Source organism: Marmota monax, unplaced genomic scaffold (genome assembly GCF_021218885.2).
Source record: "Marmota monax isolate L192 unplaced genomic scaffold, Marmota_monax_Labrador192_F-V1.1 WCK01_AAM20220418_F8-fsc00181, whole genome shotgun sequence".
Classification (NCBI taxonomy): domain Eukaryota; kingdom Metazoa; phylum Chordata; class Mammalia; order Rodentia; family Sciuridae; genus Marmota; species Marmota monax.
In genome coordinates, this window is record NW_026694276.1 from 3,147,553 (window position 1) to 3,165,376 (window position 17,824).

The window sequence follows — 17,824 nt, forward strand, 5'->3', positions numbered from 1 at the left end:
AAAAAAAACTGCCACTTTTCTATTGACTGGGTCCTCCTTTCTGTGGGGAGCAGGCATTTTCAGGAAGTATCCACAGTGGGCCTGCAGGAGAGATGACAGGATCTGTCCAAGAAACAGCATGTGCCCTTCACTCTTTTATTGGTTTCTTTCTCTTGCTGTTGTCTGCAATTCTTGTATTTTTCAGGGTAAGGATAGGAAAATATCTTCAATATGTAAAGATAAGAAAACAAAACAAAACAAAAAAAAACACCCCATGCTGAAAGTTAAAAAAGACACCCAAGGTGAAAGTAAAACCAAATCAAAGAGACATAGAAATAAAAAAGCTACCCCTATGTATTCTATAACATCAGGTTCTATTCTAAACATTGTATTCTAAGGATAATTTCCTTTGCTCTTCTACTCAACCTCTTGACATTATCAGTGATTGCTGTTTTCTTTAGGCAAAAGATAGTGTAACCCACTTAAAAATTTTTAAAAATATATAATAGCATTCTAAATAAACCAATTGAGATAGTCACTACCAAGAGTATCACTCTATAGTGACTCAACCAAAAGCAATTGTCCTTGAAGCAACCTTATTTTAGGTGGTACTCCTATAAATTGGTAATCCACCAAAGGTTTTGATTGTGTGGTTGTCATTCTAATTCACTTTGGTGTCTCAATTCTTTTAAATATGATTTTCCCTTATAATTTCATTAGCAAGTAAATTTGCTTGTCCTTGGTTTCTTGTCTTTCAATATCAATTTTTAAAATCAGCTTGTCTTGTTCTAAAATGGAAGAAATCCTGTTGATACTTCTATTGAAATTATAGTCTTTTATGGAATTTTTAGGCAGAACTGAGAATTTAAGATATTGAGTCTAAAAAAATCTATTCAAGTCTCTTTGTGCATAACTCAGCATTTTAAATTATCCTTCCAATAGATCTTGCACAGTTTTCTTATATTTTTATATAAGTATTTTGTTGTTGCTATTATGAATGGATTCATTCTTTCTTCACATCTTGTGGTGGTTCTTATATATGTAGCAGTAGTAACAATAATAGAAAAAAAATGTACTAAGTATTGACCATGTACAAGGCAATTGTTATAGCATGGACCTAGAAATATCCCCTGAAGATATTTTATTAGACAAGACAGCAATGTTCAGAGGTGATACAGTTGGATTAGGAGAGCTGGATTGATCCAGCTTGATGAATTAACAATTTGAATGGACTACTGGGTGGTAACTGTAGGCAGGTGGGTCATGATGGGAGAAAGCAGGTCACTGGGAGCATGACCTTGGGCTATATATGTCCTGGATCCTTCCTCCCTCTCTGCTTCCTAGCTCCCATGTGCTGAACAGCTTTCCTCCACCAGGCCCTTCTACCATAATTTGTCTGCCTCGGAGCCAGCCAATGATGGTCTGAACCTCTGAAATTGTGAACCAAAATAAATCTCTCCTCTAAAAGTTATTCTTGTCAGGTATTTTTCATGAAAGCAAATGACAGTCATCATTCAGGTCTTGTATGCAAGAGTGGAATTCACTCTAGTTATATTAAGGATAAGGAATATATTAAAAATATTTCCATAATTTGTAAAATTTCCAGGAAGGACAGAGACCAATGTTTGGATGCTACATGGCTAGGGGAAAAAAATTGGAGCCAGTTAAAGGTCCAAACACTATTATACAGATTCTAATGGACACTGCCCCCACCTTGTGCCACTTAACACCTTGCTGCCAGAAACTCAACTCCAGAGCTTCATCAGGACACCCACTGTGTTCACAAGAAATGCTGATTCCCTAAAAGCCACTCCTACCCCTCATCGTCCATATGCACATGTAGGCTTGTCTCATGTGGATTCATCTCTTTGCAGAATCTATGCCAATCTGTAACCCTTACTACAGAAGAGGCTGGGCAACATCATTCATAACATTTCAATCTATGCAGTAGGAGAAGTCATGATAAATGAAGGAAAAGACATCTGTCATATAGACATTAGAGTCATTATAGACTCTTTATAGAAATTCATATACTTTTCAATCTATTATTTTTTAAATATATTAATAGATATTTTAATATTTATACATTATTTCATTCCTAGAATCAACATAACTTGTTTATAGTAATTATTTTTATAACATATTCTTCATTCTGATTGAGAGAGACAGTAGGATATTTGTCTTAATAATCAAATGACATTGATCTTTTGAAGCTTTTTGCTTATTTTTAATAATTCTTGAACCAATATTGGTATGTTATGATCAACTATATTCCATGGTTTACATTAGAGTGTGTCGTGCAGTTCTGTAGGTTTTGACAAATGTATATAATAACATATTCCAGCACTGCAATATCATACTGAAGGTTTCACTGCCCTAATTCACTCTTGGGTTTCATCTATTCACCCCTTCCTCCACACTCTCAAACCTCAGGCAGCCACTGACCTTTTTACTGTCTTTATTGTTTTGTTTTTTTCAATGTCATGTCACTGGAATCATACAGAACATATTCTTTCAGACTGGCTTTTCTCACTTAGCAGCATGCATTTTAAGGTTCTTCCATGACTTTTTGTGGCTTGCTAATTAATTTCTTCTTATTACTGAACATTTCACCGTTAGAATATACCATGCAAACATTTATCCTTTACCTATTGGATGACATCTTGATTGTCTCCAAATTTTGGCGATTAAAATAAATCTGCTATAAATATCCATGAGCAGATTTTTCAGCTCATTTCAGTAAATAGCAAGGAGTGCAATTGCCATATCATATGGTGAGAATATGCTTAGTGTTGTGAAAAACCACCAACCTGCCTTCCAAGGTGGCTGTCCTGTTTTTCATTCTTGCCATTTGTTTATTGAGCATTTGAGTTTTCTCTTTTGTGATGTGTCAGTAGAAATCTTTTGCTCTTTTTTCCTTTTAGATTATCTGTCTTGTTATTATTGATCTGTCATTTATATCATCTCTGTCAATTATAGGATTATTCAATATAATGATCCAATAATAATACAGAAGCATAGCTCAGATAGAAAACAGAGTTGTATTCCATGCAAAAATCATAGACAGATTAGAAGATATTTTTAAAGAACATATTAGGCAGATATTTTTTACAATATCTTAAGTTGAGGGAGGCTAGAAAAATGATATAAAACTCAGAAACCAGAATGACTTAAAAAGTTCTATAAGGTGAAAGTGACTGTGAAAGTTTTTAACAAACAATGTGCTGACAGAATTGATTTGTCATACATAAGTAGTTTCAACAAATCAATTAATGCTGAACAAATCATGCAATAAAAAAGCAAACAGCCAGGCATGGTGGCACACACCTGTAATGCAAGTGACTCAGGAGGCTGAGGCAGGAGGATTGCAAGTTCAAGGCCAGTCTCAGCAATTTAGCAAGTCCCTCAGAAACATAGTGAAACCCTGACTCAAAAAATAAAAAAGAGCTGGGATGGAGCTCAGTGGTAAAGTACCCCTGGGTTTAATCCCCAGTACCAAAATAATGATGATAATAATAACAAATTTTAAAAGGAATAAACAAAGGATATAAGCAAGCAAATTTAAGAATAAAAAACATTGGTTTTCAACTATCAAATATGCTCAATATTACTAATAATAAGAAAATGCAATTTAAAATGATGAGTTATCTTCTAATGAATTTAAATTAAGATTGTAGGAGCATGGACCTTCTATCGATGAGATTTAAATTTAAAATTTTGGAAAGTTTAAAAAGTAGTTGCTCAGTGCATTAGCCAGATTTCTTCTGCTATGACAAAATAACTTAGAAAAACAAACTTATAAAGAGGAAATGTTTATTTGGGCTCATGGTTTCAGTCCATGGTCATTTGACCCCATTGCTTTGGACCTGTGGCAGTATAACACATCATGGTAGGAGCATGTGCCAGAAGAGGTCTATTCACATCATGGTGGTTGGGAAACAGACAGAAAGGGGGTGGCGGTCCCAATATTCCCTTCAGGGCATGCCCCCAATGACCTAACTTCCTTCCACTAGATTCCCCCTCCTAAGGGCTCCACCCTCTCCCAAAATCATCACCCTGGGGCACCAAGCTTTAAACGCATGGACCTTTGGGGGACACCGAATCCAAATTGTAGCACTAGGCGTGTTTAAACTGTTCATTAGCCTGTGGGGACTAGTAGCTACAGTATTGGGCTATATTACCATTTACATCACTTCAAAACCATTCTATTAGGTAGTTTTGCTCTATGGGAGTAATGTAAAACAATGTAAGAATTTTTAAAATGATGAGTTCAATATGAGCTAAGATTCTTTTTTGATCTAACAGTTTCACTTCTAGAAACCTATCAGCACAGAAATACTTTCATGGAGCAAAGGTGTGTGTGTGTGTGTGTGTGTGTGTGTAAATTCATACATATACAGCTTTTTAAATAGATATACAGCTATATTTACTAAAATGTACCTTTTTAAACAAAACAAATGAAAAGAACTCAAAACACAAATGTATCATCCATCATAAGGGAAATAATTAAATACATAATTACTTGCCTACTATAGAATTTTATGCATCTATATAGAAAATTATCTAAATTGTTAAAAATAACCAAAAGATATTTTAAAGAAATTATTATACATAATAAATGTTAGTGGGGGGAAAAACAAGATGATATGAAGAGTCATTGGGTATTTTTAATATATATCTCTCTTAATTTCTGGAGCTGCATGACATTCCCTGTACTGCAGTCAGATCCAATTTCCTAAGAAAAACTGAAAAGGTTGCCCTTCTATTGGAATCCCTCCAAGTCACCATGACTCTGTGATTTGCCCTTTCTGTGGAAGCTATGTCCCTCTGTCCTCTGAGCTGGGGACTTCGTACCTTCTCAGCCATCCCTCACCCATCATTCATATTACAAAGAAAACCAGCTATTTGCCTTTCTCAGAAAATTCCTGGACTTCCCTCTACTAACAAGTCCTTATTCTAGCTTCTCCCACCACACCACAGGGACAAAAAGAAATCAAATCTCGCTGATGCCTAGCACCCTGGCGACGCACAGCAGGAAAAAAAAAAAAAAAACACCAGGCAAAATGTGCGCAGGAACTTCCCCTTGCCTGGGCGCACGGCTGAAGCCTCTGGAGCCTCTCGGCAGCCAGGGCTGCTTCAGGAGCAAGGGCTGGGACACAGAGCTTGCGATCCCACACTCTGATTCACAGTTATAGGCAAGAGTCTGTTTCAACTCTTGAGGGTTCTGGTGTTCCTTCCTTCTGCTGGGGGACCCCAGCCGAACAGCCACAGTCAAGAGAGGAGAGCGGCCCAAGAGACATCCGATTCCTACCCTTGTCCCAGGGTGCACAGACGCACTACAGGGCGAGGACACAGCGGGCCTTACGTGAGCTCTCTTGAATTCCCCCCCATTTCTCCATTCCTTCTCCATTCCTCAAACTGCTCTCTGTTCCCCTCCAACCCAAAGGACAGCAGCCCCCTTTTCCCATCTTGATTCTTGCGCACCTTTCGCTCCATTCTGCCACGCGCGCCCAACGCACCGCCCAGAAAACGAACTGGATGCGTTGGACCCGGCGCGCGCCTTTGGGACAGTCAGCTAGACCAGGCCCCCAGGACAGAGTCCCCTCGGTCTCTATGGGGAGGACCCCGCCCCTGGCGATCCTGCGCCTCTAGCGGCGGTTCGGGGAAGTCTGACTCGCCAGGCTGGAGTTGCCCCTGCAACTCCTGAGGAGGGAACAGACAGACCATGAGGTCCCAGCAGACCTTCCTCTGCCAAGGCCTCCTGCTCCCCGTGCTGGGTCTGGCCCTGCTCCTCCTTGACTCTCTGGGAGATGACTTACTTTTCCACCAACTGGAATTTGACTCCTACGAAATTGTTACCACTGTTGACCGGTGACGAGTTCTTGCTTCCCCAATGTTGAAGAATAACACCAAAGAAGCACGCCGAGGCAAGGTCAGAGTAGAAATTAGAAGTTTATTAAAGGACAGCAGAAAAGACTTCTCCCGGAGGAAGAAGGGGACCCAAGAGGTGGAATCCATGGAAGGGATGTTGTCTCCCCTTTTTATAGTTCTTTCAGTAATGGAATGTAGGTGGGAAGGACCGAGGGGTGGGACACAGGTGGGCCAAAGAAGTAATCTGGTCAGGAAGGACTGAGTCAGCACCTTTTTGCTGGGGGCTGTTCATTAACATTTCTTTGAGGTGGACTTTGGCCTAGGGCCTTTTCGGACTTCATTAACATTCCTTGAGTTGTCCTGCGTTTCCCGGAATCATTGCCAGCATGGCCTCCATTTTAGATTTCACTCGGTATTAGACCCGATTTACCTAACTACACTGACTACCTAACTTTAAATCTGGCTTCATTCCCCCCTCTAAGTTGGGAACTCCTTACTGCTGTAAGGAAGGGGGGCGAAGAGAATCTCTCTGGCTTCTTCAGGCTGAAAAGGGACGGTGTGGGGCAAGCAGTTTGGAGTCCCCCTTTAAAAATCGGGTCTATCGAGTGGTCCATGATATACATCTGATTGAGAAGTAATAGGCTGGAGGGCCATTTGAGTGATGGATGGTCTATAAGAGAAACAAGAATTCATTAGTACTGGAACCATATCGATGCAGCAGCAATAAATGCCATACCACAGGAATATGCCAATGAGTATGATGGCAAAGACAAAGATTAACAATGTTTTCCACCAGGAAGTACCAAGAACTAGGAGCTAAGATATTGTTTCCATGACAAAGTTGCTGAGGACATGGCTTCTATCTGAGCATGTAAATCTTTAAGGATATTTGTCACATTGCGAGAAATGTCAGGGATGTAAACACAACATTTAACTTTTAGGGTTACAGATGTCCTTTTCCTTAAGATACAGTTTAATAATTTAATGTCATCTGGTCTTGTAAAATCCTTTTACTAGTATGACCCCTGTGTCTAATAGAGAAATCTTTAATTCTGTTACTTAGGGCTGGATAACCATACTTGCAAACACTAAGCCTACCTGTGTAAGTTAGAAATAAAGGCCTTAAACTAAAAACTACTTTGGCAGTTCCTTTTGATAGTTATCAGGCATTCCTGTCTGAGAATCTCTTTTGTAGCCTCCAGTTTACTTATTTTTGGAAGTTACATTTAACTATTATTATTATTTAAAATGTCCAGGAATAGCTGTGTTTTGGCTTTGACTGTCTTTGCTAAGTGTTTAAGATGAAGCAAGTCAAACTGACTTTTGTTTCTATCTATTGTTAACAGTCAGCTGAGTTTCCCTGGGAGTCCTCGGGAACTTCACAGCAGCTTCTCAGTTCTGCTAGTGCCATTGCGCTAGGATGGGTCCAGGCCTTGCTTGACCATGTGGCTTCCCTTGGAAGCATCAGGGATGTCTCCCTTTTCTGATGACCCTCCTCTTCACAGCAAATGCACTGATTGGCTTTCTGTCCTCCACTGGTCTCATTAATCTCCCTGATCAGGAGGTTATGTGGCCTAGAGTTGCAGAGCCCTTTGGAGAAGTCCCCTATTCCCTGATTCAGACTGACTTAGAGGGCAAGAGCCAAATATTGGTTTTCTTGGCCCTTTTAATTTAACTTTAATTTTAAAACTTAATCTTAAACATCCAGCAAATAAGTTAACAGCCTTATATTAAAGAGCACTGGGCTTTAATGTCTATCTCTCTATCCTGTAGGTGATAACTCCTTATCTTATGTTGACCCAGGTTGTGTTCTTAAAGCAGTACCTCTTTAAAACATTAACAGGCAATCCTAAATCATTTAAGAAAACTACAAAATAAAATTATCAAGAGTAAAAACATTTAGCTTATATAATAGCTACCTTGAATTCTGGCAGGGTTATACATCATAATTCCCTGTTTGAGATCCTAATAATCTTGGCAAAAAACTACTTTTGGACACAACTTTAACTGTACTGAAATCTGGCCTACTTCTTTCATAGTCACTTTCACATGTAGTGAGATGGGACAGAGCCTTATCTCAAGTAAGGCAGGGCTTTTCATAAATCTTAAGTACTGTAGTTCTGAAACTGATCACTGATCTTTGCTTTTCAAACATCATTTTACAAAGCCTACATAAATTGTTGTGAACTTGAGCAAACACAACATGAATATCACATCTAAAACATGAATTGAAGAAAGACTGAAAGCTTTTAACCTTTTGTAGAAAAGTAGCAAAGTACTTTTGTGTTTTGCAATAAAACCTTCACAAAGATTAGGCTCTCATTAACTTAAAAATACATTTAAATTGTATCTCAGTGTAAAAAGTAACATAGAACTTTACATATCTTATTGATAACAAGTCCAGTTATAGAACACAAATGATATAAATAAATCTCCAACATGTTTTTCTTTTTTAAGCCTAAAATTACCATACAACTTGAGAACACCAGCTTGATATAATGCTCTTTCTAAAGCTTCTACCTTATAGACTTCTATACCTGGAAGATATGGACACATTAACACCACAATTACATTGATGTTTTTATATTAATCAAGTTTAGCTTTTTAAAGAAATAACATAGCACAATTCTCTAAAACAACAGCACTTGTTTGACCAGCTGTTTAATTTCTTTAAGATTACTTGTTCAAAAACCTACACTTATAAGCAACTTACACAGACCTTTTTTATATCATTTACTTAAACCCTCTTAATTACTTAATCATATACTCTTATCCAGAAACACATTTTCCCTCTATTAAATCCATATCTAGAACCTTCTAGTTTCTTTTATCTGTTAACCTTCTGTTCACATTTTGAATACTTGTAAATTTTTTGAATTTAAGCAGATTTAACATTTTATTAGGGCCTTTTTGAACATCTAGAAAAACTTATAAGCTTAATTTTAAAGACATCTTTACTTTCATCTGTTTACCCAATTTAAATTGAACCATTTGAATCACGTGAATCAAAGATATTTGGATCCATTTTTTTTAATTTTTCATGAGCGCTCCTCATCTGTCAATTGTCATATCACTGCACGATATATGGACATACACACAGACATACCGACATACAACACGTAACACAAGTGTAACACAACACAATAGTAAAGGCCTTAGCTTTTTCAGGTGAAATCTCATTGCAATGTTTAAAAAAAACTCCAGTTGATCAAAAATAGAACTTATCAGAAAAACATTAACTTCTCTGTAGGATCAAAATCACGAGCTCAAAAAAAAATACAGAATCTAAGAAAAAAGCAAAAGTCCTAGAAAAAATTGACCGGCCAGTAATTAGTAAATGCCATACAATTTACTCTTTGGTTTAATCTAGTTTGAGTTCCCATAAAAAGACACTTTACTCTTTTTTTTTTCTTGGGCCTCAGATCTGTCTCATACTGAGTGCTCTAGGCTTCTTCTATTTGCATATCAACTTAAGTCCTGGCTGAGGTCTGGAAGGAACTGGGAAAACTGGAATTCTGAGCAGAAACCTCATGCCTAAGGCATTTTAACCATAAGTCACAATTTTCAGGTTTGGATGTTGAAAATTATGATACAAGTTTAAGATACAATTTACAAAATTTCATACCTTTACATTTTCCTACACTAGAAAAACTTGCTCACACAAAACTGAAAATAGGATCTCTACCATCAGAAGAAATTTCTTTAGGATCATTAAGTCACTTCCTTTGTTCTGAAGTTCCTAAAGTAGTATTAAGTTACATTAAATCACCTGAAAAAAATCTTGAGAACCACACACTACCTTGTATATCCAAAATTAAGCTTTAAAAATTTAAGACTGTTGCTATTCAATGTTATTTCAATAAGCCAGACCAACGTTTCAATTCAACATTTTTCCTAAATCTTACACACTGAGGGGAACAGATACCATATCATAATTTACTATCCTTGCCCAAGTTAATGCACTGGTACACCTAGTGAAATCTTCTCAGGCTACCCAGTTCAAAATAAAACTAAATGATTGGGAGTTACTACTTCCAATTTTCTATCCTAAGTATTTAAGTTCTCTGGCATGAATTATCTGAAATCAAACTAAACAATTACCTAACCCCAACTTTTAACTGCAAGATTATGCAATGCTTCAAACTCATTTAGATACCAGATGTTACAATAAAAAAATCATCTTTTAGACACACATTTAGCCAAGATCATCCCCAAGAAACAACCTATAATAACCTTTAAAACAGACCAGATAAGAAAAAAATCTCTCCGGGTTTTTAACTTCCATTTAATTATGACTCCTATCAGTGGCACCTTAGATTTCCCATGAGTGGACCAGATGTTTTCACAGAGGGGCAACTATGGGTGTAAAATCAAGGGTCTCAGTGTGACTGACTTAAGTGGACAGAGATGGAGCAATCCTTACAGTGCAGGGAAGAATGAGGAAATTCCCCAAAGCGAAAATGGCTCTGGCAGCTGCTGGGAATCCTCAGTTTCCCTTTTACTTACAGGATTAGCTCCTTTGGATAGATCCAATCCCAGGCAATCTGGCTTATCTCCTAACTTTCCAGGAGAGTCAGTTTTTATCTGCCTTAGGTCTTGAAGGGGGAAGGGGGTATGTACTTTGATCGGCCCAAATTTTTCTCTTGATTCTTTTTCCTCAGTGAGTCCAAGATTTTTTCTCTTCATGGCAGATATCATAGCTAAGTCTACTTTACACTGTTGGCATAATTTAGGATTTTCCCTTAGAGCAAAGAAAATCTGAACATACAGCACCTCACACCATTTCCTTTTTTGTAAATTTTATCAAACTGTTAAATTGTATTAAAATTGATATTTCCCTCTGGTGGCCAGGTTTCTCCATCAGAGAGTCTGTATTGAGGCCAGGCCAAGAAAATGAGGTGCTTTTTCTTGAGCGTCTGAGGTTCTGAGGTTCAAATTTATCCCAATTTTTCAATACGCAGGCTAGTGGTGCACCTGGCATATTGGAGAGAGAGAAGCTCCCGTCTGAGTGAGAAGAACAGGACTCAGGCGCCCACGCCGCGCCAGAGAAAACTGTTCTCATTAGGGACGTCTCCCTAAGCTTGAGCTTCCTAAAAGGTCCAGAAAACCCGTCTCTCACCTTGCTTTGCCAAGGGGTTTCTGGTCCCCTTTAGCAAAGTGCTAGGGTCTCAGTTTGCCCTGTGCCAGAGACCCTGGGAGGATTCAGACTTAAGGGCATTACTGCTTATCCTCCCGGCCACTAAAAACCCATTGCAAAAGAGAATCCTGTGCTCTTTGTTGCCTTTGCTCTGTAGACTGAAGGAGCCGCCTAAGTGTTAAGGGATATCTACTGGTTGTAAGGTAGCAGATTACCAGAGGAGTTGATTCTAAAAATGCCTCTCTAGCAGCTTAAGGAACACAACACATTTTAAACATTGGGGCGGTAAAACAGACTAGTTAAAGTTACCTATGCATCTTAGAGAACCTGGGCAGATTTTGCTAATTATCCCATGCCTTTCTCTCAGTCCTACAACCTGAATTGCTAACATTTCTGACCTGCGAAGGAAGGGGAGCATCCAGGAGGAATGGATGCGGGGTTGGGAGTGTTGCATGGCCCATACGGAGGCAAAAGTGATTGGGGCTTTCCCTCAGTGCCATTCATCTACCGATCACCCTGGATACCCCTGAGGGCTGTCGGAAGGGGGCTCAAGAGAAAGGAACCTTAAGAATACGTCTGAGTGTAGCCCAGACCGGAATTCCGCAGTTGTTCCAAACTCCTTCCTCCACCTCCACGCATCCGAGGCAGATCGGGATTCGGGACACTGTGTACTTACGCCAATTGCTCTCCAGGCCCAGACAGAAAAGTTGGAAGCGGCTTTGGCAGAACCCAACATGCCTGCTCTGTATTGAACAGGTGATTGAGAGCTGCCTAGGCCGGGAAACCTCTCACCCGAGTCTTGAAGAGTGGCGGCTGCACTAATTGCGTTTAAGTAGCCATCGGGTGCCCACCTTACCCTCCAGAAAGAAAGAGAAAGATGCACCTCAAACAGACATGGGGTGCGTGCACTTACCTCGGTGTAGAATCTCGGTTTGGGACCTCCAATATGTTACCGCTGTTGACCGGTGACGAGTTCTTGCTTCCCCAATGTTGAAGAATAACACCAAAGAAGCACGCCGAGGCAAGGTCAGAGTAGAAATTAGAAGTTTATTAAAGGACAGCAGAAAAGACTTCTCCCGGAGGAAGAAGGGGACCCAAGAGGTGGAATCCATGGAAGGGATGTTGTCTCCCCTTTTTATAGTTCTTTCAGTAATGGAATGTAGGTGGGAAGGACCGAGGGGTGGGACACAGGTGGGCCAAAGAAGTAATCTGGTCAGGAAGGACTGAGTCAGCACCTTTTTGCTGGGGGCTGTTCATTAACATTTCTTTGAGGTGGACTTTGGCCTAGGGCCTTTTCGGACTTCATTAACATTCCTTGAGTTGTCCTGCGTTTCCCGGAATCATTGCCAGCATGGCCTCCATTTTAGATTTCACTCGGTATTAGACCCGATTTACCTAACTACACTGACTACCTAACTTTAAATCTGGCTTCAAAATCACCATCCCCAAGAAGCTGAGCTTCTGGCGAGAGGAGCAGGGTGTCCCCAGTTCCGTGGCCTACCTCCTGCAGTTAGCAGGTAAGAAGCACATCATCCACCTGTGGCCCAAGAAACTTCTGTTGCCGCAACATCTACGTGTTTTCTCCTTCACATAAGAGGGACAACTGCTGGAAGATCACCCTTATATACCCAAGGACTGCAACTATATGGGCCTGGTGGAAGGATTTCAGGACTCTGACGCCACTCTCAGTACATGCGTGGGGGGACTCCGAGGCGTACTGAGCATCGATGCCAAACAGTACCAAATCGAGCCCCTCAAGGCCTCGTCCACTTTTGAACATGTTGTGTATCTCCTGAAGGATGAGGTTAGCAATCAGACCTGTGGTCTAACTGATGATGAAACAGAAAGGCAAATGGCCCAGCAGGAGGATATGGCTAGGATAAGTGACTATACTATGTCCTATAAACACCAAAAGTATTTGGAATTGGTCATGATCTTTGATACTAGAAGATTTGAATTTGTGAAACATAATCTCTCTCTAATTCTCTATGATGCTATTCTTTTGACTTCGATTATTGACACCTACTATCAAGATATCAATATGAGGATACATCTAAAAGGCATTGAAGTATGGAGCAATGAAGGCCTAATACGTACTGATCATCCGGCTTTAGCTGATGTATTAAAAGAATTTATACGATATAGAAAATACACAATAACTACTCGGATTACTACAGATTGGGTACACTTATATATTTCCAGAAAATATATAGATGCCCTCGCACTTTCCTGGGGAAGAGTGTGTAGTACAGATTTATCTGGATCAATAAGTACCTTTCTAAATGAAAATGTCCTTGGACCTGCCACTTGGACTGCTCATGAACTGGGCCATTCTGTGGGAATGTTACATGATAAAGAATACTGCCAATGTAGAGGTAGGAAGAGCTGCATCATGGGCACAGGGCGAACTGGATTTAGTAATTGTAGTTACGAACTTTATTTTAAACACTTGTCTCAAGCAGCGAAATGCCTAAATAATATCCCACAACCACATTATATAAAAAGCAGATGTGGAAACAGAATTATAGAACAGAATGAGGAATGTGATTGTGGTTCAATAGAAGAATGTGAGGAAGATTTGTGTTGTAGAGCAGACTGTAAATTGAAACTGGGTGCCAACTGTAGCATTGGACTTTGCTGTGACAAATGTAACTTTCTTCCATCTGGATATGTGTGTAGGGATGAAGAAAATGAATGTGATCTTCCAGAGTATTGTTATGGGAACTCAGATAAGTGCCCAGCTGACACTTACAAGCAAGATGGGACCCCTTGCAGTTATGAAGGCCGTTGTTACAATCAAAAGTGCCGATCCAGATACATGCAGTGCCAAAGCATTTTTGGACCTGATGCTAGGGAGGCTCCTACTAAGTGCTATGAGGTAATTAATATACAAGGTGATCAATATGGTCACTGTGCGATAGAAGATGTCCATACATATATAAAGTGTAAGAAGGAAAATGCGATATGTGGAAGGCTGCAGTGTATAAATGTCAAAGTGATCCCTGATTTGCCAGACCACACAATTATAATGTCCACCCATCTGGAAGAGGACAATATCATCTGCTGGGGCACAGGCTACCATCTAAGCATGCATCCGATGGGGATACCTGACATAGGTATGATATATGACGGCACATCCTGTGGCGAGGACCAGGTATGTTTTAAGACAAATTGTGTCAATAGCTCAGTCCTGAAATTTGACTGTGTGCCTGAGAAGTGCAACGGCCGAGGCGTTTGCAACGCTAATAGAAACTGCCACTGCATGTATGGCTGGGCCCCTCCATTCTGCGAGGAGTTCGGGTATGGAGGGAGCATTGACAGTGGACCCCCGGGACCACGGAAGGAGCTGGTGCCCCCAACAATTCAGGTTTTGTCTGTTATGCTCTTGCGCCTTGTTTTATTTATCATCTCAGCAATTATTGTGTGTTTCAGGCAATTAATAGTAAAATGTTTACAACCCAAACCAAAGAAACCACAAACTAACATTAAGACAACAGATCCCGAGAAAGAAACGAATAAAGTAAACAAGCAATCCTTAGTCATTTGATAACATAGAGTCAGTTGTTTAACAAGCTTATCATTGATCCCAACGGCTCTTCATTCTTCTCCAAAAAAATTCTTAACTTAAATTTCACACACAATTTGATCAGCAAATAAATGACATTCTTGTTTTGGAAGAAAAAAAAATCAGTGCATTTTATTTTCCTAGTATTCACCCTTGTCCCTCCATTTGTAACCAATTTGGGGTGACCTGAAAAGAATGCCCTAATGGCATTTCTACACTAACCCTTTGAAATTACCATGTTGTTGTTGTTGCTGTTTTGTTTTGTGGAACTTTGGACTGAAGATGGAACCCAGGGCCTCGTGCATGCTAGGCAAGTACTCTACTACTGAGCTACATCTCCAGCAATCCATGGTTTTGAAGGTGTAGCCCTGCCTTAAAATTCCAGTAAATGAAGTAATGATCTGCCTCTCCCTCTGCGTCCTATAACTTGCTCACTGCTGAGAGCTGCACCTGAGCCCCATCTTGCATGATAAGTGAAGATAACACATTTTATAAATAAACAACATGAAATTAAAGGCTGTGCCTTCAATGAGCATTTTCTCTGTCATGCCTTTCTCCTGGTCTCTCTGGCTCTACAAGGCAGGGTCTTCTTGTAGCACGTCTGAGGTGACCTCAACTGGGTAAACTCTACTGACCCATCATAACACCTGCATTAGTCCACAATCTATAGATGATTCCCATCTTCAGCAGTGTCCGAATGTGAGCAAATTTCTGTGTTTGGGTCATATGCTTGCTGGGCAGTCTTTTTTGAATGTATGCTGAGGGACACCTGGCCTAGGACTGCCACACTCCCAAGTACAACAGAGGCGAGCAGGGATGCCTTCCACCTCCAAGGACCTCCATGTCTCTGCCTCCACATCTCTGTCCCCTTCACACTGCTCCTTGGGTAGGAGGTGAGGACTGAGTGGCACGTTACAAGGGGGTGGGTGCCCAACTCTCATATTCAGGCAGGGGCTTGGCCCTCCCAGACCTCTCAGTCCAAGGTGCTGGGCTTGCAGGAGGCTGGGTCTTCCTGCTCTTCTACTCCTGCCCACGGTCCCCTCCCTCCCCAGAAGCACTGCAGGCCTCTGAGCCCCACCCCAACCTCCTGCTCCTCAGTCACCAGGTTCTTCTGGATTGCTTGGGGACTGTTTTCACTCGGAGGCAAACATCAAGTAACCGGGTTTTGTGCTGATCATCATTCCAAACATGTATCAGGCTTAGCCTTCAATGAAGAGTGTCCTAGAAACCAAGGACCTTGAATCATAGCTACATACTGATAGTGGTGGCTAACATTCCTCAGAGCATACGAGGTGTCAGGCAGTGTTCTAGGAGCTTCATGTGTACCATTGTGTGTGCAGCTTAAAATAATTCTGTGGGGTTGCCGTTGTTTTTTCCAAATAGAAAATGAGTCACAGCAGGGTTAACCTATGCAGGTTTATACAGGTTATAAATTATACAAGAAAAATTTAATAGTAATTCAGGAACTATATTTAGAGAGGAACATTTACTAAGAAACCCTAAAGATATTTTTATATTGGCAAATGTTTTTACAGTTTTCAGTGGGGTACATAAAATGTTGACCATTTTTGTGGACAGTTCAGTAGTGTTTAGAATATTCACATTGTAATGTCCAGAACTCTTTTCTTTCTTTCTTTCTTTCTGGTTTTTTTTTTTTGAGGATCAAACAGAATAAAATTATGTGTTTTAGTCAAATTATTTATAATCTGTGTAAATTTTAAAAGTATAAAGTAAAATACAGGCTAAATGAATTTTCAGCTACCATAAAATTATAAAATATTAGCTGATTCATTGAAAAACAAATACAACATAGAAACCACAATGATAAATTTCATTTAATCATATTAAAGTCAGGAATATGAAGACTGGCTCCGTTTTTCTTTAATTTTCCAAATATTACTTATTTCCTACTTCCTCTTACTCTATTTTAACATTCATATAATAATACATTTGTTCTAGAAAAGCATCTGTGATTACAAATAAAAATATGCCTCCACAAGCCCTTAAATAAATACCATGTAAACTACTGAAATGTCAACATCAAATTTCTACTTGAATAAAGAAAATTATTAATGTTAAGTGAGCATTGTTTCACTTATAATGCTGACTTTAAAGAGATCTGGAAATAAAATGTAGTAAAATTATTGCTTCCAAAGTTAAGTTGGCATGATCCCTGAAGACATTGTGCTAAGTAAACCAGTCACAGAAAGAAAAGTAGTATAAGATTCTGCTTATGTGAGGTATCAAGAATAGTCAGATCTATAGTTTTATTTAAACTTTATAATTTTACTTAAAAAATTTAATCTGTACAAGATAGAATTCAAACAAAAACATACTGCACCCATGCAGTAAGTTGCTGTAAGTTGAATGCCTTTCAGATATTTCATAAATATTAATACCCTTTCGGGTACTGTTTATTCTAGGTAACTAATCCTAACCCCATCTCTTGACATTTCAATGCGTCTTCAAAAGCCATCCTTTTACAGTCTTTAAAATCAAAGGGGTGTCCTGGCATCTAGATATAAAATTCTATATATGTTATGATATATCTTCTGCTTTTTAACCACAGCACTGATTTAATTTATTTGCATGTTAAGCAGTACAATAAATACTTCAAAAAATCTTAAGTGAAGTTTCATAATATATTACTTTGCCAGATAATAAAAAAAATTCATGTGTAAAACAAGATATATTTATTTTCATTATTTAAAAAAACTAAAATTTATTGTACAATCCCTGGAACTGTAAAATAGCTATTTTTAAAATTTACAGAATCAAGGGAAGTATTTTAAATGTCAAAACATACATGCTGAATGAGATTGAGTATATAATCACCAAAAATCTAAAAAAATTTACAAAAATTGTTTAGACACATAACGTGCATTTACTTGTGAATTACATTCAGTTTGAGGGAAGAAAAAGTACCCCAACGGTTATTAATATTTATGAAATATCTGCAAGGCATCCAACTTACAGCAAAATAACAAATACTGCTTATAGGTTATTTTTATACAAGCTTATTGCTGAATTGGGAAGCACATCTATTACTACTCTTGGTTTTAGAGACAACTGGGTCTTCTGTGGTGGGAAGGGCATTAAGACAAAAAGTCCTTTTGAACAGCACATAAAGAACAATAAGGATACAAATAAATACGAAGGATGGCCTGAATTTGTAGAAATGGAAGGATGCATCCCCCAGAAATAAGACTGAAGGAAATATGGAGAAAATGGAAGGAAGCGCACTTTATTGAAAGTGTGGGAGACTCATAAAG

At 39.1% G+C, this 17,824-nt stretch overlaps 1 protein-coding gene across 1 annotated transcript; it reads left to right on the forward strand.

Moving 5' to 3' along the window:
• The first annotated feature begins 5,704 nt into the window (after nucleotides 1-5,704).
• Nucleotides 5,705-14,534, forward strand: Adam30 (ADAM metallopeptidase domain 30). The gene is given in 2 exon segments (XM_046467150.1): nucleotides 5,705-5,828; nucleotides 12,421-14,534. Coding segments are annotated over 2 exon segments (2,238 nt in total).
• The last annotated feature ends 3,290 nt before the right edge of the window (nucleotides 14,535-17,824 follow it).